General features: G+C 42.2%; 1 protein-coding gene across 1 annotated transcript in view; it reads left to right on the top strand.

Annotated features, from left to right (window-relative positions):
* Positions 1–24,684, top strand: part of RBL2 (RB transcriptional corepressor like 2) — a 73,469-nt gene that overhangs the window by 18,107 nt on the left and 30,678 nt on the right. Inside the window, exons 5-12 of the mRNA XM_075281775.1 lie at positions 1,398–1,526; positions 11,819–11,979; positions 13,955–14,019; positions 14,097–14,280; positions 15,145–15,311; positions 17,125–17,234; positions 21,834–21,937; positions 22,728–22,865. Coding sequence (XP_075137876.1) covers positions 1,398–1,526; positions 11,819–11,979; positions 13,955–14,019; positions 14,097–14,280; positions 15,145–15,311; positions 17,125–17,234; positions 21,834–21,937; positions 22,728–22,865 — 1,058 coding nt within the window. The remainder of the gene's footprint in view (positions 1–1,397; positions 1,527–11,818; positions 11,980–13,954; positions 14,020–14,096; positions 14,281–15,144; positions 15,312–17,124; positions 17,235–21,833; positions 21,938–22,727; positions 22,866–24,684) is intronic.

The following is a 24,684-nucleotide window of genomic DNA, read 5'->3' as shown; positions in this document are numbered from 1 at the left end:
AACATGCACTACTCATAACTGCGATTTACAACTGCTTATAGTTCTTCAGTTAAAAAAAAGCACAGTGCTAAGCCAACCTAACTTACTCTAGGTTCACACCTGCACTTTGGTTTCTGTTTTTTGGGTCCACTTGGGGAAGTGAAAAATGGAAACCGAATCTACTTAAAAAGTGGTTACACATGGAAACCCATACACTATATAATAGGTTCTGCCCAGCTTCTGCCTGAAAAATGCAGAGCGAAAATGTTCTGATTTCACCAGCTGAATGGGATTCGTACAATCAGCGGAAAGGCTCGCACATCCGCAGAATCCACTACAAGATGGCTATTTCTTCAAGGAACTTGGTGCTGTTTGTGAGGTGGAATCCTAATCAAAATCAGCGTCAACTTCTCCTGTGTGAACTTGTCCTAAATGTTGTAAAACTGTCAGTAACTTTTTTATTACATGTGGCGTTAAATGTTTGCACAATGCTGAGCTGTATGAGAATGAAAACCTTACATGGCACAAGTCATAAATCTTTGTGTCATGTCCTCTGGTACTGCTCACAACTCCACAACCTGGACTTATTTCATTGTTGACATCTGATTTCCTTTCTTTGCTTGTGGTTTCCTGGCATATTGCTAATATTTCACAGGCGGGCAGCTGTGTGTGTGAACCCCTATGAGAATGTTTAAAGGTCTCTGCCAAAATAAGATGGTATTAAAGGGAAAATGCTCTTCCAGCTGCAGGCATCATGTTATGGAAATGTTGGAGTTTAGCAAATCAATATATACCGTAGTTTTCGTGGGAAAGGATAGAAGTATAACTTGTCATTTAGTCACTGAAGCCCTATCCTTTCTATGCTAAGAAGTCAAGGCAGTGATCCTACCAGTGACTGACAAGTATCTCTGTATATACTGTCATGGAGAAGGGGCTATTGGCACAAATCCATGATTTCTTAACATGGACAGAGCTCAGAGTTCAGTAGATATATAAGATGTTATTCTGAATATTTTCCCACATGTTGTATATCATGGTGCCTACAGATTGAAGTGCATTTTCCATGTGACAGGTTCCTTTAAGAAAATTCATATCAAACTATTCCTTGGATTCAATCACTATATTTGGCAGCATGGTGGCTCGGTGGTTAGCACTGTAGATTTGCAGCGCTGGAGTTCTGGGCTTGAATCTTGCCAAGGCCAACATCTGCAAGGAGTTTGTATGTTCTCCCCGTATTTGCGTGGGTTTCCTCTGGGTACTCCGGTTTCCTCCCACACTCCAAAGGACATACTGATAGGGTATATAGATTGTGAGCCCTATATGGGACAGTGAGTGACAATGTCAGTATATGCGGTACATAATGGCGCTATACAAGTAAGCATAAAATAAAAAAAATAATATACTTTATGTGTCTGTAGGGAACTTTCCAATGATAAGTGATGATCTGGTGAATTCATACCATCTTCTACTTTGTGCCTTGGACCTCATCTATGGGAATGCTTTGCTTTGTCCTAACCGACGGGAGCTCCTGAACCCCAACTTTCAAGGTAAGAAATCTGAAATGGGTCAAAGAGCTAGTCCTGTATATCTCTATATTATAAAAATGAGTTTCTGTCTGTCTTTCTGCTCTCTATGCGCAACCAAACGACTGGACCGATCTTCACCAAATTTGGTACAGAGATACTTCATGTATCCAGGAAGGTTTAAGATGAGACTCCAACTCGCTCAGACGTACCGTTGCTGAGATACAGCATTCCCAACACAATTCCCCCCCCCCCCCCCTTAGCCAATACAAACCTGCAAGTCTTTCACTCATATTCCAACTGCAATACACACGGTCACTCCACATGCACAATAAAACACTGATATACAAACTGAGATACACACATCAGAGGATTAGATACACAAACAGCACACTGTATCACATGCCAGAGGATTATATACACGCGTTTGCACACAGTCCCACACACTTAAGGATTAGATACGTGCACACGTCTGCACACAGTTCCACATGCCGTAGGTTTAGATACACGCGTCTGCACATAGTACCACACGCCAGAGGATTGGATATGCGCATCTGCACATGGTTCCACACACCAGAGGATTAGATACGCACGTCTGCACACAGTACCACATGCCGTAGGATTAGATACGCACGTCTGCACACAGTTCCACATGCCGGAGGATTAGATACGCGCATCTTCACACAATACCACACAGGGGAGGATTAGATACGTGCGTCTGCACACAGTACCACACGACCGAGGATTAGATATGTGCGTCTGCACACAGTTCCACACGCTGAAGGATTAGATACGTGTGTCTGGACAAAGTACTACACGGGGGAGGATTAGATACGCACCTCTTCACAGTACCACATGCTGTAAGATTAGATATGCGCGTCTGCACACAGTTTCACTTGCCAGAGGATTAGATAAGCGCCTCTTCACACAATACCACACGGGGGAAGATTAGATATGTGCATCTGCACACACTACCACACCAACGAGGATTAGATAGTTGCGTCTACACACAGTACTACACGGGGAAGGATTAGATATGCACATCTACACACAGTACAACATGCCAGAGGAGTAGATACGCGTGTCTTCACACAATACCACACACTGGAGGATTAGATACATGCCACTGCACAGAGTACCACCCTGGGGAGAATTAGATACGTACCTCTTCACACAGTACCACACGTCGGAGGATTGGATACGCACGTCTTCAGACAGTACCACACGCCAGAGGATTAGATACATGCGTTTACAAACAAAACTACATGGGAGAGGATTAGATTAGATCTGTAGGCCAAGCAGCAGTGATACCACTTTCAGGTCAGCACAAATATTCCATTTATGTTCTGAGTATCTGATCATTTCCAGTTAGCCTCCATTCATCAGGAATATGTGTACCATCTAACTCCATCTTAAGACCATTTACATCAGTACAGAAACAGACTTCGCTTTTCATTGCATAGTATGAAGCTAACTTGGTGTGTCAATGACAAAAGTGTGAAGCTTTGGTGCCGGACAGGTCTGGGTATGTCCATTGGAATCTTTCCAATATATAATGCAATAATATTACAGTGTAACTTAATAGGCTTTACATGTATAACTTAAAATCTAGACATGTAAGGCAAATTCCGAGTTCATATTTGGAAATGAATAATAAAATAATAAAAATGATCAGGCCACAGCCAGAACTATTCTGATTTACTAATGTTGCTGTGCCTATGGGGAAGGAGAGCCGATATAGGTTCACAGTCCCCTATGAATGAAAATAGGATCCTATCATATGAGTTCCCTTTTAGGCACCATAGCAGCCACAGAGATGGAAAAGTATGTTGAAGTTGAATCATACCATTAAGCACAATTTGGCATCATCCAGAATAGGAGACTCTGCCCTGTAGTAGCGTGGCCAGCATGGTGGCTCACTGGCTAGCACTGGTGCTTTGCAGTGATAGAGTCCCAGGTTCCAATCTAGTGAAGGACAACATCTACTAGGAACTTGTACGTTCTTGTAGATTTCCTACCACACTCCAGACAAACTAATGGAGAATTTAGATTTTGAGCCTTGTTTGCTATTGTATAATCTAAGTAATTAAAAATCTTTCAGAGTATTAATGGAACTTTCTAAGCCGGTCCGACCTTTATAAAAAGCTGCAACCTTGCCAGACTTGCTGCTGATATGAAGTACCAGTGCCCACCTTCAGGGGGGGCAGTCTTAGATACCCTTACAGCCCTGAAATCTGCTGTTTGGGCCTATCCTCCAACTTGTTGGAGGACTGGCTCCTCTCATACTGGAGTTTAACATACTGATTCAGGTATACCAACTCAGCCACCCCAGCTAATAAGTATTAAGACACTGACACATCATGCGTCCAGAAGCCAGACTAATAGGATACACCCTTATGTCCATATAGTCCACTGGGGGATTCCACATCATTCTGGGCCTTACTGCCAGGTATTCCGAACCCAGGTGGACACCCCCAGTTTGTACTTTGAGTCTCCTCCTGATGAACCTCAGTGGTGAAATGTGTCGAGGAGAAGGATATTGAGACAACTTACACTATATATATATATATATATATATATATATATATATATATATATATATATACTTGATATTGGCTATCACCCATTAGGGGAGGACATGGAATACTCATACTTGTAATGCCTCACCCACTTGGGGCTCCATTAGCGTCTATCTTCCACCAGTGTTCTTATATCAACAGTGAGTGAACACGGAGCCTTGTTAACCCCATTACTTGTTTGTTTTTTGTTTTGTCATGACCATTTGGAGTTTCTTATTTTATAATTCATCAATAAACGTTAATTTTTTTGTTAAGCTGTTACTCCTTTCAGTAACGTATGACCTGGCACTTGTCAAAAATCCAGCCTTAATTTCCTTATTGTGGCCTGGTTATCTTCTCATACATGTAGTGTCAAGGCTGGTTTTAGGCTAGTCCTAGACCATAGAAAGTTCCTATATTCATATCCATTGGCAACCAATCTAGACAAAAGACCACTAGGAATGTTAGGGCCCATTCACACGGGCACAGAGGGGGCGGATTATGGCGCGGAATCCACGTCATAATCCGCCCCCTCACAATGGTGGTCTATGGAGACCGCTAGCAGAAAAAAGAAGCGACATGACCTTTCTTGAGGCGGATTCCGCCTCAGGAAGGCAATAGAAGTGAATGGGGGCGGAAACCGCATAGCAGTTTTTGATCGCGGTTTTTTACGGACCATTCACTTTCTGGGAGGACAAAACCGCCTTGCGTTTTCTGAAGCGGTTTTTACCAAAAACTGCTCCAAAAAAACGTCTCAAGGTCCAAAAACCTCTTCCTAGTTATTAAGAAGCATTTTTTTTTCTTTTGTTTTTTTTTTCCGGACCAAATTAATCCACACGTAATTCACGTGTGAACTTAGCCTTAGAGAAAAGATTTAAAACGTCAAATGTTTCATATTTGCAAAACATGTTTATTTTTTAATTGTCTCCAAATTTAAACGTGGTTATGTTTGTGGACAAACCCCTTTTAAAGGGAGTCTGTCGCAAGTACCTAGCAAATCAACCAAGCCCCGCAGATAGATTATGATCATCTGTATCAAATGTCATTTCCCCTTGTGAATCGGTGCCTTCATTGCTGAGATATTGCCATTTTTGCCAATATGAAAATACGTTTTTTTTAGAGCAACTCCAAAGAACGAATTTTGCATATTGACAAACTCAGCAATTTCTCGGCAATAGGAATACACTTAAAAGGCCGGGGCCCTACGTGGTGCAAACAGCACGGTTCTAGCGAATTTCTTCCCTAATTTCAGGAAAATACGCAGTGCAGACATATTACAACTTCCAAAACCGTCGCCATTTTGTTAATCGCAGCATGTCCATTACATCTACGGAAATGCCGGTGGTTTCCCTATAGGAATTGGAGCAGAATTTTAATTGAATTTTAATCATAATTAAAGCGCTTTTTTTGCTGCAGGACGCCACGTGGGGCCTTATCCTAAATAAGGTGACCCCCAAACTATCTGTGGTGCTGGGTTAATATACTGGGGCGTAGTTAGACTCTCTTTATCCTGTTGGTAGTTGTGCAGGGCAAGTTGCAGAGAGTCTGACATTCCCAATAAATCTGCAGGTTGTTCTTACCAGATCATTGAGAAATCCATCCCACTGCCAGTGTAGATATTTATGGAGTACGGTACATTCTTTTTTGTGCTCCGCTAAAGCTTTAACCCACCAGGAGTCAGTATCCTATTAATATTATAAATGTGAAAGTTTGTGGGTTTGTGAGTTTGGATGTTCGGATGTTTGTTCCTCAATCACGGAAAAACCGCTCGACCGATTTGGCTGAAAGTTTCCACAAACATAGTTAATACACCCGATTGCGTAATAGGCTACTTTTCGTCACAATAGCGCACATACGTTTGTGCCAGGACCCCCACAAAACCCAAACTCACACCACCATCTCTGCAATCTCACACACTTTGAACCATAGCAGGCCCCAAAATTCATATGGCCCTCTACAGCCTAGCCCCTAACCCCACACAATCACATATACATATACTTTACCACTTTGCCCCTCACCTTACCGATACTCCAGGAGGCTCTCTTTAACGCTCTGGAGCAGCCATGTTTGCCGACCTCCACCCCTCTGACAATCCGCGACACCGCCCACCCATGTCAATACCCCTAGGCGGTCTAATAAATGCAAAAAAAAAACAAGTTTAAAAAAAGTAAAAAAAAAATATAAAAAAATAAATAAAAAGGATTAAAAATTCAAATCACCCCCCTTTCCCTAGAACACATATAAAAGTAGTTAAAAACTGTGAAACACATGCATGTTAGGTATCCCCACGTCCGAAATCGCCCGCTCTACAAAGCTATACAAATATTTTTCCTGTTCGGTAAACGCCGTAGCGGGAAAAATGGTCAAAAGTGCCAAACCTCCATTTTTTCACTGTTTTGATTCTGATAAAAATTGGAATAAAAAGTGATCAAAGCAATAACATTTCCCGAAAATGGTAGAACTACAAAGTACACCCGGTCCCGCAAAAAAAGACGCCCTATACGTCCCCGTACACAGACGTATAAAAAAGTTACAGCTGTCGGAATATGACGACTTTTCAAAAAATAATTTTTTTTCAACAGTTTTGGATTTTTTTTAAGGGGTCAAAATGTAAATTTGGTATCCCCGGAATCGTAACCAAACACAGAATACAGGGGACATGTCATTTGGGTTGCACAGTGAACGCCGTAAAACCAAAGCCCATAAGAAAGTCGCACAATTGCATTTTTTATTCAAATCCACCCCATTCTGAATTTTTTCCCTGCTTCCCAGTACATTATATAGAATAAATAATGGTGGCATCATGAAGAAAAATTTGTCCCAGGAAAAATTAAGACCTCATATGGCTCTGGGAGCGGAGAAATAAAAAAGTTATGGGGTTTAGAAGGAGGGGAGTCAAAAACGAAAATCAAAAAATGCCATCGGCAGCAAAGGGTTAACTTCAAATACTTCTGTCCCAAAGTCACTATGTAAAGTTTCTCACAACACCGTATATATAGCAGCTCTAATACAAAGTAACTTCAACACAAAAGTCTCACGTATTCTCTGAATTACAGCAAAAACAAGATATAAACTTACATTTCATATCCCATACCTTATACACACTACGAAAACCTTACCCACGCCTGTATATACACACTGCTACAATCACCGCAGACGAAGTCGCGGGTACCAGCTAGTATTTATATAAAATGTAATTTAATTTATATGTAAGTAAAAATCTTAAAAATCTCACAATTGTGTTTCCTCTAATAAAATAAAATTGATATTGTGCCCTTGATACTTTAGCTGAGGGCCCCAATCTTAACCAGTGAATACCAGGTACTGCTGCTAATACTGGCTTTGGTGGGAGAACCCAGAAACATATGCTAACAATTACCCTTGCATTTTTCCATTGAGTCAGCATCGCTCTTTTTTTCCTTTTCTCCGCCGTGTATGATATTTTACGAGCATTTCATTGCGGTTTTTGTTTAGACCAGGAAAAACCTCCACCAAATCTGTGTCCTGCACTTGTAATGACCAGGTAAACTCTTCTCTTTTATCCTATTGTGCTTGTGTCCAGAGCAGATACTCAATATGACAGCTTATAGCACACCTTGTATATTTGTGACAATAATTTAGCATTCATACTGTACATTAGAATAAGATGAAGTTCTGAGCTTATAAAGTTTACTAGAAGAGCGTGGAAATCCCTGATAAGAGAACTGGACAGGATGGAGGTTGTAGATAAATATCTGGGAGGAAATGATAAGTTGTGAGACTTGGAGGACTGGATAAAGCTGCCAGAATTTCAGCTAAAAGAAATATGTTTTCAAGGAACTGGTGCAGGAAGGAACATTGTGTAAATGCAGAAATAACACAAGCGGCAGCATGAGGATCTTATTTATGCCACATACTGTTGACTTCCCTCGGTGCTGTGACTGTTTCTAAAGCAACCCAATATTCTCCCTACATTTATTCGTATAACCAACGTGGAGAAAATAGATCCAATTTAGCTTCAATAAAATCCTCCATGTTATACAGAGGTGATCCTCTCTTGTCCCCATTTATTTATCAGAGTGTGGTGGGATATCAGGGCACCTCCAGGAAATCCAAGCCAAGAACATACAAACTCCATAAATATGTTGCCTTTGGTCAGATTTAAATAGGGTTTCCAGCCTTAGGCCAGGGCCCCACGGGGTGGAAACACCACAGGAAAAATCACAGAGTTTTACAGTCAGGGCAAAGTGGATAGGATTGTAGCGAATCCCATGCCCATTTTGTGGTAAAAACCGAGGTGCGGACATGACATGATTTCCAAAACTGGAGCGGTTTTGGAAATCGCAGCATGTCAATTTTACCTATGGAAACGCCAGCGGTTTCCCCATAGGTATAATAGTAACAGAAAGTCTGCAGAGGAAACCTCTGCGAACTTTCAGTCTAAAGCGCTGCAGGTAGAACTGCGATGTGTTGTCATCACAGTTTTTCCCACAGCGATTTTTTTTTTTTTTGTTTGTTTCTGCTACAGAACGTCCCATGGGGCCTTAGTCTTAAATGGGTTTTTCCTACTGATGACCTCTCCACAAGATAGCTCATCAGTATGTGATCTATGATATGCTGATACCCCACACAGATAATCTATTGTAGCATCCTCTGAGTGCCAGAAGCTGCTGGTGAGAGCACATGCAGAACGGTTGTGCAGCAGCCCGTCCTCTGCACACCAGTGGTTCTGGAGAATTGCAGTTCCCATCCTAGTACTAGAATAGAAACAGTGTGGCATATACTGCTCATCCACCAGCAGCTTCCGGCACTGCAACAGCTGAACTCTGTGGGGTCCGGGTGTCAGACCCCCACAGATCACATACTGATGAGCTTCCCTGTAGATAGGTCATAAGTATAAAAAAAATGAGTTTGGGCCAGAAAACCCCTTTAAACTCTGGAAAGTGCTGGAAACAACCAGTCTCACTATTCTTTAGACTATGGACACCTTTTTTTTAACCGGACACAAAGTCCTGCATGTCTGACTTTGTGTCCGGTTAAAAAAAACGGTTTTGCAGCGTAGACCACAAAACAGTCATGGGCGATCACGGGTGGACACTTTGCAAACCCATTCAAATGAATCGCCTACGCATTTCGAGGCTCGATCACCTCTTAGTCATGGCGACTAAGAGGTAATCTAGTCTCGAAACGCATACTGCGAATTCTAGCAAATTCCATCCACACATTGCAGAAAAATACCCACAGTGGCAATGCTGCAATTTCCTCAATCGTTACGTTTTTGGAAATCGCAGCATGTCGATTATACCCACAGAAAGGTTGGCAATAAAGATCCGTATTTTTCGGACTATAAGACGCACTTTTTTTCCCCCAAATTTTGGGGGAAAAGAAGGGTGCGTCTTATAGTCCGAATATGGCGCCTGGCACCCGCTGTACTAGAGAGGCGGAAGCCGGAAAGGGATAGACGCCGGGGCCTGAGACATCGCTGCGTTCCTCTGCCCTGCATGAAGCCAGCAGCAGGAGGAGTGATGCTATTCCGCTCCTCCGTCCCCCCGCCGCTGGCTTCATGCAGGGCAGGGCAGCGATGTCTCAGGCCCCGGCACCTGTGCCAGCGTCTATCCCTCCCCGGCATCCGTCTCTCTAGTACAGCGGATGCTGGGTCAGTATCGGTGGCCCCTTCTCCCCCGGGGCCGGTCCCCACCGGCCCTGTACCTGTAGAGTTGCTGGCCGGCTCCTGCGCGGCAATATCGCAGGAGCCGACCTGTTCGGGTGACAGCCGGGAGCCTAATGAGGCCCCCAGGCCTGTCACTGCTGTATTAGTATTGCGGCTGGTCTCTATGACCAGCCGTAATACTAATAGACAGAATGTCCCATAGACGGCAATACAGTTGTATTGCCGTCTATGGGACTTGCAATCAAGTGACCGCAGGCCCAAGCCCCCGGGGGGGAATAAAATAGTAAAAAAAAAAAAAAAAAAAAAGCTTTAAAAATATAAATAAAAGTTCTAAATCACCTCCTGTCCCTAGAAAAAAAAAAAAAAAAAAATATATATATATATATATATATATATATATATATATATATATATATATATATATATCATAAACCACCGGGTTTTTTTTCAATACAAGGTGATCTAAGCAATAGATATTCCCCAAAATGGTATAACTAAAAAGTACAGCTGGCCCCACAAAAAAAAAACGCCCTATACATCCCCGTACAGCTGCAGGGTCACCTGTCAATATGGCCTTGCAGCTGTTGCAAAACTACAACTCCCATATATTAAATATTTTACCATTTTTTGCTTCAAAATTTTTTTTCCCTATTTTCCTCCTCTAAAACCTAGGTGCGTCTTATAGTCCGAAAAATACGGTAATTGAAGTAAAACGTCCAAAGAGGAAAACTCTGCAGACTTTGGGTGCATTCACACTATGGATACAGTGACTGATTCTGAATGTTCAAACACGTTCAGAATCAGCGCGTATAAAGCGCATCCCATTCATTTCAATGGGAGCCGGCATACGAGCACTCCCCATTGAAATGAATGGGCTGTTTTTTACTGCACGAGCGCTCTCATTGAAGTGAATGGGAAGCGCTCGCGTGTACGGCTCGGACTGAGCCGAGCGCCAGGCCCCTTCACACGGCAAGCTGTACACGCGGGCGCTTCCCATTCACTTCAATGGGAGCGCTTGTAGAGTAAAAAGCAGCCCATTCATTTCAATGGGGAGCGCTCGTATGCTGGCTTCCATTGAAATTAATGGGATGTGCTTTATACGCGCTGATTCTGAACGTGTTTTAACGTTCAAAATCAGTCATCGTATCCGTAGTGTGAATGCACCCTTTCTCTGAAAAGTGCTGCAGGAAGAACAGTGATGCCTTTCTGCTGCAGCACTTTTTGGCTGCTTCTTGGTATATGGGGCCTTAGGGTGCATTCACACTGAGTAAACGCTAGCTTATTCTGAACGTAAAACACGTTCAGAATAAGCGGCGTCTAAAGCAGCTCCATTCATTTCTATGGGCGCGGGGATACGAGCGCTCCCCATAGAAATGAATGGGCTGCTTCTTTCACGCCGTGCAGTCCCATTGAAGTGAATGGGGAGTGCCGGCGTGTACGCTCCGGCATGAGCAGAGCTTACCGTATACGCCGGCACTCCCCATTCACTTCAATGGGACTGCACGGAGTGAAAGAAGCAGCCCATTCATTTCTATGGGGAGCGCTCGTATCCCCGCTCCCATAGAAATGAATGGAGCTGCTTTAGACGCCGCTTATTCTGAACGTGTTTTACGTTCAGAATAAGCTAGCGTTTACTCAGTGTGAATGCACCCTTAGCCTGAAGGTTAAAATGCACATGAGGCATCAGAGTGCCAGCAAGATTTATTTGAGCCTTAAATACAAATTCTGCAATAAAGTGACATTTTTGGGACGGTTTTTGCAATTTTAATATGACTGTTAAGGGATAGTGGTTGAAAATTGTAACTACAAAATGTAACCACAAGGTGGCGCATGTGTTATGTGAAGGGAAGGTGTTTTCTGCCTTTACAAGTCATATATTTGTTTTTCATCATTTTTCTGATCACATGCGCCTGTAGTTTTACAATTCATCGCTAGTTCACGTCTACCACTGGATTACTCACATCACATAGTAAATACCCAGCGATAATAAATGAGGGGATCAGCAGTAGATCTAACAATGAACCTGGGGAACCCTGACCAATACAGACTCCTTTTAGCTTTTCCTATGTGTGTATAGTAAGTAACTTGTTGTCCTCTTTGTCCTTCAGGCCTTCCTGAAGATTTCTGCAGTAAAGACTTCAAACCTCCTTCTGAGCCTCCCTGCATCATTGAAACCCTCTGCTGCCTCCACCAAGGGTTACTTTTGGAAGTCAAAGGCATTAAAGAACATTTTTGGAAGCCATATATACATAAGCTATTTGATAAAAAGGTATTCTTAGATGTGTATTGTGTTCAGAAGAAGCTAATTCTATTTAACCCCTTAGATACCAGGATCCCTAGCGTGGTAAGAGAAGCATCAAGTAAAATGTACAATAGAGGTATTGCAGAATATTGTAAAAGAGAAAAACAAACAAAAAAAAAAAAAAAAGTTTTATTATTTTTAAGACAATTTTGGACAATCAAAAAGCTTCTTTCCTTTACATAGAAAATTAACCCATTTGGTATTGCCAAGTGTGCAAAAGTCCGAACTATTAAAATGTTACATATGTAACAATGTGAGGAATGGCAATTTACAAAAATGCAATGCAGGAATAGTTTTTCTGCCATAGAAATAGAAAACCAGAAAAGAACAAAGTTGTCAAAGTTTAAAAAAGTTTGTGTTAATAACCTTTCCGTAGGTCAGTATGAGATCAGTGCAGGTCAGATATCCAACACCCCCCTGATCAGGTCGTCTGCCTTGAGTACAAAGTACAGAGCCTTGTAGATGAAGCATACAGCTCTGGAAAGCATGCTATTGCAGCTCAGTTTCCATTTCTCTGATCGGTGGGGGTGCAGGCTGTCTGACCCCCCACTAAACTCACACTGATGACCCATGTTAAGTATAGGTTAGCAATATGAAGTTTTGGGCAACCGCTGAAAAACCCAAACTAGACTGCATCTTAAGGGGTTAAAGGCGTTCTCAAGTCAGATGTAAGTTACATACAGTCAGACTCTATGCTTCTCCAGATACCTTGGAGACCACTTAGGGCACGTTCACACAGATGACTTATGTTCAGGTGGATCCCACCTTGAAAAACCTATTGAAATCAACAGAGGCAGAAAAAATGTGAGGTGGTTTTTGCAAAAAAAAAAAAAAAAACCACATTAAAAACTGCTCTTCGCCTCATGTAAAAAAAAAAAAAAAAAGTGGCAAAAAAGTTTGCTAATTCCTGAAGCAGTTTTTCAGCCGGCAAAAAAACTTTGTGTGAACATACCGTAAGAGCTGTAGGCAACTCGTGTCTCCTCTTTGTACCTATTAGGGGCCTTATGCAAATATGGCGTCCCCACCTGATATTCTTAGGAGACCAGCAATAATATCGAAGTAATGAGGAGTTTTTTGTAAGTTATGCATTTAACTTTTCATGTGAAAAGCATAATGTGACCAGGGATGTAAATGGTGACTGTAGGAACTGCTAGGTTTACACATCGATGTATTAGAGCACTTAATGCGGTTATTGAAGACTGGGAAACCCACTAATGTTAAGGCCCCACGTTGCAGAAATACGGCTTTTTGTGTTGCAGATTTTGCTGCTTTTTTTTTTTTTTTTTGAGCCCAAACCAAGAAATGGTTACAAAAGGAATGGGAAATATCTAGGAGGCTCCTATACTTCTTCCATCTGCCCAATCCATTACTCCGTAATCTGCAACAAAAAAAGCTGTGTTTCCGCAAAGTAGGGCCTCCGCCTTGAAATAAATCTGTTTATCCAATCCCTGAGGCTCAGTTTGCACTACTGTGTATAGTTTAGTTTGCAATGGATCCTTATGGACTCCATTGACTTAATGAAATTGTAGATTATGGTACATTTGAATAAACAGAGTGTACGTCATGTACCAACTTACTTATTAATGCTATTATGTCTGTCCTAACCATCATATCAGCACTGCATTTCGCCCTTTGTGTGCCTGCCGCACTGGCCCCCCATGACTACTCCAGGGGCTGGTGCAGAGCCTGTGACAGTAATACTGTGCACCAGCAAGTTCATTATTGCCAGCACTTTCGGTTTCGGTTTCTATACAAGTGATCTTCACAGGGCAAAGAGTCTGCCCAGCATAGCTTATGCATTGCCTGCCCTGCTTATTTGTTGATGTGAGTGAATAGTTATAATGTCGTCTATGTGTTCTCAAGTGATCTGTGAATATATAAACCGCTGTCTGTAAGTTGATACAGAACAGAAGACAATGAAAGCCTATTTATCATTCTGCAGGTACTGAAAGGAAAATCTGAATCCCTTACTGGAATTTTGGACCCAGGAAATTTTGCAGACAGTTTGTAAGTTTTATTTCTTCTTGTAACTTGTGTTTAGTGGTGAAAACCGAGTCAATGTGCATTCATGTTGGTTTGTGCAGGAAAGCCATCAATAAGGCCTATGAGGTGTTTGTTCTCTCTGCCGGTCACCTGGATGAGCGAGTCTTCCTAGATGATTCAGAGGAAGAGATTGGAAGTGTAGGCCGTTGTCTGAATCCTGAGCACGGAGCAGACTCCTCAGAGAGGGCCCAGGTGTCCTACCATTTACAGCAGCACTTTGACAGGGTAAGTATAGCTTGCTAATAGCAGTGACATATGACGGTATTGTATTCATTCTCCAGAAATTAATCTCACAGGTAACTATTGTCTTCCCTGTTCTCTGGCCTTGTACATACAATAGATGATCTCTAGGATGTAAGATTTTCCAGACTATAAGTATCAGTGATCTATACTAAGGATAGATCATCAATATTGGTTCAGTGGGAGTCCGACACCCAAAAACCTCGTGGATCAACTGTCTTCAGCATTTGATATACAGAGAATAGTGCAGAAAGCAGGCTGCTCTATTCTATATGTAATGGCTAAACAGAGTCGCTGTAGCCTAACTCCCAATGACGTGATTTGGAGTTGATCTGTAGTAACCTAATCTGACTACTATAGAGAGAACAACGCTGTCTGCTTCCTGCTCCATTCTCTGTGTATCAGCTGCTGAGATCAGCTGATCAGCAGGGTTGCCATGTGTCAGGTCCCCACCAGTCTGGTATTGATGACTTATCCTTAGGATTTGAGATCAGTATTTTTAGCCCAGGCTGAGTCTGCTTGTTGCAGAGAACCTGTAATTTTATTTATTTTAAGTTTTTTTTTTTTTTTTTAGTTTTCTCTTCATATTTTTGAGCCAAAGCCTTTAGTTTATGGGACTCTAATGAATAGCAGTAGGTCTTTGGGAGTCCATTGAAATGTCCGTTAATGATCAGAATGAGGGAAAACCCACAAGATAATAGCATGTTTTTTCTGCTTAGTCAGGTTATGCTGTGAACTATTCATTTATTCAGCTTTCTCTAGTTGGCCTGAAGTGGTCAGATAGTGTTTGTTGTATACTATGAAGTGCTGGAATACTCTGAGGGTTTATTCCTTTTTTCATCCCTACAGATGAAGTCATTACGGATTTCCACCCCTCTTACCAGTCTGAAATATGTCAAGGAGAACTCCTCATACCAGACTCCTGTCTCTAGTGCGACATACAGTGTCAGCCGCCTGTTTGCCATTCTGTCTGGTCTCAAAACTGCCCCCAGTGAAAAACTGCAGCAAATGCTAAGGTTTGGTCTTCATATATCACAGTTGTAACATTGTATTATTTTGTGTACCTGAGCCATTCAATGGTTCTTAGCCTAGAGCCATTCATATATCAAAGGATGGTTCCTGGAAAGGTCCTTGTTTGGAAAATGCAGAAACTTTAGAGAACTAAAATGCTAAAATTCCAGTTTAAGTTTTTACTTTCATGCATGATAACCCCCCAAGAAGTCTGTGTGTTGTGGTAAGACATTGCTAGATTCAAAAAGGCTACAAAAAGCATGCCTTGAGGGGGAGTAAGAGATTGCTGGAAAAGACTGATGCTCTGCCGCTCCTAAGTTCTTCTCCACTCCAATTTTTTTTTTTTTTTTGGTACTACCATGCTTTTTTTTTACCGAGGTAGAGCGTTATCTTACTGAGGCAATAGATCATTTGCTAACCATCAGCAGACTCCCCTTCCCTCTCACTTCTTCATAGACTTTTATGTAGGGGTACAGTTGACAGAAACTATTAGTTGTAAGAATGAAAGAAGAGAAGGGGAGGAAACCAGCCTGATAAGAGGAGAAAGAATCATTTTTCTTTAATAAGTTATATTATGAAGTTTCTTACATTCATTTGTTATATAATCGGAGGTCCTCTTTAAAGGGAATCCTGTTACCAGATCCTCATATATTAACCCAGCCTTGCAGGTATTGAAGTTAAGGGGTTTTCCCATCTCACTATTTCAGCAGTTTGCCTCACTCCCTGTATCCCCCCTTGTACAATACTGATGCAGATCAGATAGTCTGTTCTCTACAAGCATGTGCATACTGAGTGTTATCTGTGTGTTTACATATTGTAGATGGATAACAGACTCTGCTTTATCAGCAAAGTGCAATTAGCTGCACTGATTGTCCTGTTGTAGATGACAGTAAGAGCAGTGAGGGAGTCACATGTCCTATCTCACAGGTCCGTTGTATGCCGTGTAATCGAAAGGAGGAATACGTTCACACAGCAGGAAAACCAAGCAGCACTATGTCACTAACAGCCCCTACAAAGCATCTAAGGGCTCGTTCACATCTGCGCCCGGGGTCTCCGTTATGCAGGTTTCCATTTCCTGCACGAAACTGGGCAGGAGATGGAAACCTGCAGGCATTTTTCAAATCCATTCAAATGAATGGGTTTGAAAAGTGTCCGGCCATGGGCGCTGGTGAGCGTTTTGCGCTCTCCGCGGCGAAACTGTTTTGTTTTGTTTTTTTTTCCAGACATGCAGGACTTTGTTTCCAGTTTTAAAAAAACTGTTTCGCCACGGAGAGCCCAAAATGCTCACCGGCGCTCACGGCTGGACACTGTCTGTCGGGTTTCCGTCTTCTGTCTGCAGAAGACGGAGACCGAACGTTGGTGTAAACCTAGCGTAAGTGGTTTAGAAGTGATTTTGGTAGTAATAGACCCACATTAAGAACTACTATGTTTTGGGAGTCCATGTCCTGTACACAACCTGGCCTGACCTACTTCATGCTATCCTAGCTATTGTGCATCATTCTGTACTTTAAGTCAGTGTTGGCTGAGACATTGTTCATGCAGCTTTACTATAGTCCATAGGGGAAAGTTAGCAACAAGTCACCATTCCCTAATGCCCTTATAGACCTTTTTGTCTCCTTGTTTATTCATGTATTCCCTTATTGCTGAGCAATAGATTGACACTACATTATATAAAGATATGTGGTAGTAGGTACAGCTTTTATTGACCTCCATAGTGTGATCCTAGTCTAATAAAATGCCTTATGTCCAGGCTTCACCTGGAAAAGTGGTGGGAAGAAATGGCATATTAATAGTGTATGTTTTATGTGTGTCTTTTAGTGCCTGTTCCAGAAACCCCACAGAAACCATTTCTAAGTGCCTGAAAGAAATGTTTGATGTGTTTTGTGAGCACACGTTGTCAGAAGGTGGAGAAAGTCAGCACTGTAAAGGTACGGCGGCTCGGCCTCTGTTACGTATGAGCTTATAGTAACATCCACTGGGTTAACATGTCCTTGTGTTTGGACAGGTCCCTATATGAGTTGTAATAGCCATGCACATTCTTCTTGAAGACTGATAGGGAAATGCATGGGCTGGACTGTGGGACTTGAAGATATGTGAATTTTGTTTTTATTTGTCTATTTCTTATCTAAGTAATCTCCTTCATGACTGCCATTAAGAAAATGGGTAAAGAAAAAGACCTTGGACTCTCATTAACCCTCTCAGTTAAAAGTAACAGGATAAATGCAGGCAGGGGTATTCATTTATTAAGTATCATATACTTAGCTTGTGTATCTGAGACTTAAAAATAAAAGCAATTATCCGAATACTTCTGTCTGAATCATCTATTTACTTCCAACTGAGAGGGTTAGTGACTGGTCCTTTTCTCTATTTAGTTATACTATGAGACTCATGATCTTGTCAGATTACCCAATACCAAGGGGTAAAGAACATATCCAATTGCTGTGAACACTGGTGATGCACAGTAGTTTTCTTGTACCCGACACACAGCTATCTAAGGCGAACAAAGTATTAACCGATAGCGTACGGCACTATGAGGTGCTCTGCCTTAATTTTTCTTTACTTTGAAAATTATTTATTGAATGATGAGAGAAAAGAACAAGCACAACAGGCAAAAAATACAGTAGTGAACAGGATAACAATAGAGATGAGCGAATAGTGTTCGAAACTCTAGTTTCGAATACCTCGCTCCATAGCATTGAATAGAAGCGGCTGGCGCGCGGCCGGCGCTTATCCCCTTGGTGTTCGGCCACTTGCATTCATTCCTATAGGAGCGAGGTATTCGAAACTAGAGTTTCAAATACTATTTGCTCATCTCTAGCTAACAACAAATGTTGTGTAGAAATACTAAAGGCTTAAGCTGACTAAGGTCTCAAGTTCTCAGCCACTGCTATCAAATGCAAGAAAGGAAGAGTATGCATATATTCCATATTACGTTTATGGCTGTAAACTTAACATATATAATATACACAATTAACTATGTCATAAAATATGTTTGCTACACACAAATTTAGAATCGAGGCAGCAGTGTCGCGTATAAACCTGGGATATTAATCCAAGAGACCACACATTATCAAAGTATGTCCATGTGTTACTTAGGTCGGCATTAATCTTTCCCAGTAACATTTTGAATCTGCAACAAAAAAAGCTGCGTTTCTTCAATGTGGGGCTTTAGCCTTAAAGATTTCTTTTTTTCTTTAACTGCTTGCTGACCGCCCAGACGTAGTCAACTAACAAGTAAATGTGCAAGGACCTGTCTGTACGTTCTTGCAGATTCAGGAGCTGCAGGAGTGGGGAGCCGGCTGTCAATGACTACCGGACTCCCCAGAGAGAAGGAAGGGATGAATTTATTACTGTTGAGGTAAGCAGCAACACCCTTGTTGCTCCAAAAAGCTTATTTACAAGTTGACCCAAAAAAATTAACGCACCCCAAAAGGTCTGATAACTTTTTGAGGAGCACAACGTGTTTAAGGCCGGGGTCCCACGGGACATAAACGCCGTGATTTGTCCAAGGCGGAAACGTTGCAGAAAAAACCACAGCGTTTTACAGCCAGGGTAATGTGGATGGGATTCTAGTGAATCCCATGCCCACTTTGCAGCAAAAACCGCAGTGCGGACACTTCACGATTTCCAAGACTTATACCTACGGTTTCCCCATATGTATAATTGAAACAGAAAGTCTGCAGAGGAAAACTGCGAACTTTCTGTCTATAGCACTGCAGGAAGAACCGCATTGCACTGCCGCCGTTGTTTTCCCCGCAGCTCTTTCTTGCTGTGGGACGCCCCGTGGGGCCTTAGTCTAAAAAAAATTAATATTAAGGCTGAAAATTTGAAAAAAATCAAGTCAATTAAAAATTGTCACTACCACACCTACATAACATGTTCTAACACTGCCCCAGCAACAAAGACTATTTGTTGTCTAAATGAAAAGTACTGTATCAGAAAACTATTTTAAAATTATTTTAGAATCACTTGGAAAAAAAAAAAGCAAGAAAGCATTTGCATTTTTCTTTTTTCTCCTAACAAACATGGAAAAATCAAGCAGAGCACATGAAATGGGGAACAGTGCCATTGGCACGCTCATTTATATTGGCCAGGAAGGTCTGTGATGCTCTGCCAAATGTGTCTGGACTGTACTGTGGCAGTCACAGAGGATTTTATACAACATAAATCCTGGGGAAGTTTGTTTTTGTGACATGAAAAATAACAAACATTTATGATGTGCTTTTCTAAAACAAGAGACTCAACAGTGGCTGCCCTACAGGTGCTCATCCCCAACACGCCAGTTTACCTAGAAGTATATTTTTGGCATGAGGGATGAAATCAAAGTACCCGGGCAAGGGCAAACTACATGCAGATGTTGCCCTTGGTTGGACTTTAACCCACTGCTAGCCACCGACCCGTGTGGCTGATGGCACTTGTCACCAAGGGTCTTAAGACTAGATGGTAAGCCCCACACTCTCTGGTATAGGGTCCTGTGCCCCTCATTCATTCCCTCTAGCCCATGCGTTGTGAGAAGTGGTTGTCATAAATTAGTGGGCCAGCATGCATATTGTACTCTATGGGAGAAATAGAATCCGCCAAGTGATAGCACTTGCTATTTCTGCAGCTCCCATGTTGTTGTATGGAGCTCATGTGTGAAGAAGCGCAACTACACATCAGGTGGTTTGGTTGTTGAGACAATTATCCAACACCTATCAAGTATATGGCACAAGTCACATTAAGTAGAATAGGATCCATGTATAATACTAACTGGGCCTTAAAAACCAGACCGGCCAGAACCTAGTTGTATCGCTCTTTGGGATAGTACAATTGTGCAATCCTTTTATCCACGAGCGAGTAGGAATAGGGGACATCGGACCACAATACCACAGATTGTCATGGGTTCCAACTGTGAAAAAATGTTTGTGCTCCGTTGAGGAGGTATTTTTATATCGGGATGTGGGTACATTGCGTGTGGTTTGACTGCTTGACCATGTTCTTTAGGCTGAGGCCTCACATTATGGAATTTTTTACAGCCAGAGCCAGGAGTGGATTGAGCCGAAGGTAGAAGTATAAGAACTTCCTATGGATTTCCAATTCCTTCTGTAGCCATTTTTGGCCTTGGCTCAAAACAAAAAAACACAGCAAATTCTGCATAAAAAAAGATGCATTTCCGCAATGTGGGGGCCTTAGCCTCAAAGAGGACCTTTCATCAGATCGGGCACATGCAGTTCTATATACTGCTGGAAAGCTGACAGTGCGCTGAATTCAGCGCACTGTCGGCTTTCCCGATCTGTGCCCGGTGTAAAGCGCTATCGGTCCCGGTACCGTAGCGCTTTAGTGTCAGAAGGGCGACAGTTAGCCAGGGACGCCCTTCTGCCCAGCAGCGCCTATCGCGCTGTAGAGTGTGAGCGGGGAGGAACGCCCCCTCCCTCTGCTCACACAGCTCGTCCATAGACGACTATTATCAGGAGAGGGAGGGGGGAGTTACTCCCCGCTCCACAGTACAGCGCGATAGGCGCTGCTGGGCAGAAGGGCGTCCCTGGCTAAGTGTCAGAAACGCCCTTCTGACTGTAAAGCCCTACGGTACCGGGACCGATAGCGCTTTACACCGGGCATAGATCGGGAAAGCCTACAGTGCGCTGAATTCAGCGCACTGTCAGCTTTCCAGCAGTATATAAAACTGCATGTGCCCGATCTGATGAAAGGTCCTCTTTAAAGGGGCTGTCCTGGATCAATTAAGAATTAACCCCTAAACTAAGCCCCCTCCCCCACCTAACTTCCAATTTACTTCAATTAAAAAAAATATATATAATTACCCATATCCCTGGAGTTGTCATGTGACCACTTTGAGGACACTTTCTGATAATCTGGTGTCGTTCCGTTTCACCACTTCCAAAACAGAAATTCCACCATTACTCTCCCCCAACCCCATCCTTATGTCTGGGATTGGCTCCTCCCTTCTTCCTCTCTACTAGTAGAGGGCATAATAGGTTAGCTAGGTAGACTGGGAAGGGTGAGAGGGGCTAGTAATCGGCAGCATTGCTAGCCTTGTGAGACAGGGGGAGGGGCTAGTAGTGGGCTAGTGAGACGGGGGAGGGGTTGTAACGGAGTGAGAGAGGTGGAGGCTGAGTGAGAGGGAACTAGTGTAGAAGCTGCACAGCAGGAAGCTAACACCTTATAAACAAATGCAGAGGATGCAGCAAGAACCACAGACACCTAGAATTCTCTCCAAACTTCTAAAGGTATATGGGTGTACTTATTAACCCATTAATAGCACTAACAGACCTTTCGCTCCACAATATATTGGGCTTTGTTGTATGTACATTTATTCTAGAGTCTGAGGGTCTGTGGTTGAAGTGTGTTGAATTTTGTTATATCCATTGACTTGAAAGTACAGAATGTATAGAGCCATTCGGAAGACATTCTGCCACACCACTGGAACATGTCATAGCTTTATTCCATCATTTACTATATACACAGTTTTACATGTTTTTCATTACCCCAAAATGATCTTATTTTATATGTCAACTTTTAATGTTGTCCAGACATTGCAAAGAAATACTTCAGACTGGCAGAGGCGCTGTATTATAAGGTTGCGGAATCTATTGTAGAACGGGAGAAGAAACGTCTTGGAGATGTGGATCTGTCTGTAAGTAAAAACATTCAGTATTGGGATATGTTCACATTGCTGAATTTTCATACAGGTTTTGGTGTATATTCCCCACTAAAATTCATGTAAAAGACACCTGACATCTGCTCTTATAAGAGAATTTTGTGCTGCAAATTTGCAAAAATGTAGCAGAAACATTTCACTTGTTGCAGATTTCGCACAAATATTGCAGAGTGTAACCATATGAGGTTATAGCTGTCATATTGAATGGGGCTAATGTACTTGTAGAAACGATGCAAATCTACTAAAGATACACTCTGGAATTTCCCTGTACAAATAATCTATAAAATGACTATTGGAACTTGTCAAAAACGATACATTTCCTTAGCAGTGCTGTGAGTACGGCTCTTCTAGGGTGTATTAAATATTGTAGCCTTTATAATCTTTCATTTCTATCTCTATCCCCTTGTACATGCGTATTATAGATCGGGGTGCCCTACAAAAGGGCGACTCCTGCTCTAGTGAACCCAGCCCCTCCATGCATTACATGCTTGGTATTCCATTAAAATAGCCATCTTGTAATATAGAATTTCTTCACAGTAGGGGAAGCACAGTGCATGGCATTAACCAGGGATAACTGTGTAAAGTGACTATAAAGGGGTCCGCCGGATGTTCACTGATTCAAAACTGACAGCAATGGGGAATAAGTCGCTTCCACTAGCTATCATTAAAATAAAAAACAAACTAAACCGTACAATCTTTCTATTAGGTTTGATCAATTATCACAATGTATTGCTTATGTCTCAGCCTTATCTCTTGATTTTTGCAGACTATACTGGAGCAGGAGATCTTCCATAAGTCCCTCATAGCATGCTGCCTTGAAGTTATCATCTTTTCATACAAACCTCCTGGCACTTTCCCACGCATAATAACCATGTTTGAATTGGCACCCTACCATTTTTACAAGGTACATATAGGAGAAAAATAATGATGGAGATCCCATCACTCTTCTGTCTTGTATAATAAACCTTATGGAACGTTCCTGAAGAACCTAAACAATGTGCTTCTGTGCATCCTGCTCTCATAATATAACACAAGAATATAGTTCCAAGGCAAAATACAGTAGTCCTTTTGTTTCTTTCACAACTGCAACAAAAGCCCTTTCTTATTATGTGCAGATGTTAAAGTGTAACTCCGCCAAACCCATTATAGTGAAGGACTTGCCAACTGAGGTTGTTCTAGTACACTCACTATTCATTTTCAGATAATACAGCATGGAAGATTCCTGTCTATACAGTGTGTAGATGATGCCACGTGCTGGCATCATCTGAAGAGGGTGATAAATGGATTCATAAAGTATAATAGGGTAACAAATCGGTAGACTGGATAGAGCAGTGTATCTTTGTTCTAATGTCAGTTTTAGGTACAAAAGTCATAGTCAGAAAAATATAAGATAAGATAATCCTTTAATAGTCCCACATTGGGGAAATTTCAGCATGTTACAGCAGCATAGTAATACAGGTACAGGATAATACACAGTAATATAATACAGACGTAGACACAGATATGCTGAGAAGAGAAGATATACTAGGAGTCCATAGCAGCTAAGGAACGGAAGAGAAAGAAGGAAGACTTCCTGGTCATTGTCATAATCATTAGTTCTCTTAGTTCACCTGTTATGAATCTGCATATACCTTCACTTATACTAAATTATAGATCAATTCTACTATAGTTATTACCTTTTTACTTAGGGCTCGTTCACATCTGCGCCCGGTCTCCGTTTATACAGGTCTCCGTCTCCTGCCCTAAACTGAGCAGGAAACTGAAACCTGCAGGCATTTTTCAAACCCATTCATTTGAACGAGTCTGAAAAGTGTCCGGCCGTGAGTGCCTGTGAGCATTTTCGCCGTAGAGAGCATAAAACGCTCACCGGCACTCACGGCCGTATCCTGTCTGAAAGGTTTCCGTCTTCTGCTGGAAGAAGACGGAAACCTGAGTACGGACACCGAACGCTGGTGTGAACCCAGCGTCAGTCATATAAGTATATATGGAGGGCATTGGAATGGTCAGAGAGAAGATGAAGGGGGTTTTCTGGAAGGTTTTTTGTTTTTGTTTTTTTATGGCCTATGCTTAGGATACACCATACATATCTGATCAGTGGGTGGCCAGCACCCAGCCTTGGCATGGATCAGCTGCATCTGATCCCCATACTATACAATGTATAGAGCCAGAGGCTTAGCTCCCATTGATGTCAAACTCCATTCATCACCTTCACTAGCTATGTCTTTGCATCGTTCAATAGCCGCTGCTCCAATGATTCTGGCACGGTTGAAATTTTTTTCTGTTGCCCCCAGTTTCAGCAGCCAATCTGCTAGTTAGCTTCTCTACTGTCAGGTGGGCAGTCCCAGCTCTGCTCAAGCTCCGGACTGCCCACCGGAGCGTAATTGGCATTTTGGGTGCCTAAACTGACAGCATTGAATACCTTGGCATGGTAAAAGCTAGAGAAAAAATCTCCATCTGTGCCCGAATCAGTGGAGAAGCGCCTATTGAAGGCTGCAAGGGGTTAGAGTTGGCAGAGATGGTGAAAGTTCCTCTACAAACAAAAACTTCTATATCAATGTTGTGGTATTGTGGCTCATGGCCATGGCAGCCCATCACTGGTCACAGCGGAGACAGGTTGGCCTTACTGATGTCACTGCTGTAGCCATAAGTAGCTGAAAGTGTCACATCAGATTACCTACCATTATTACAGCAGTATGAACAAAGGCTGATGGAGGACCAGGGAA

The sequence above is a fragment of the Leptodactylus fuscus genome, chromosome 7, assembly GCF_031893055.1.
Source record: "Leptodactylus fuscus isolate aLepFus1 chromosome 7, aLepFus1.hap2, whole genome shotgun sequence".
Lineage (NCBI taxonomy): Eukaryota > Metazoa > Chordata > Amphibia > Anura > Leptodactylidae > Leptodactylus > Leptodactylus fuscus.
The sequence above is the reverse complement of the archived record's forward strand: the minus strand, read 5'-3'. Positions and strand labels throughout refer to the sequence as shown.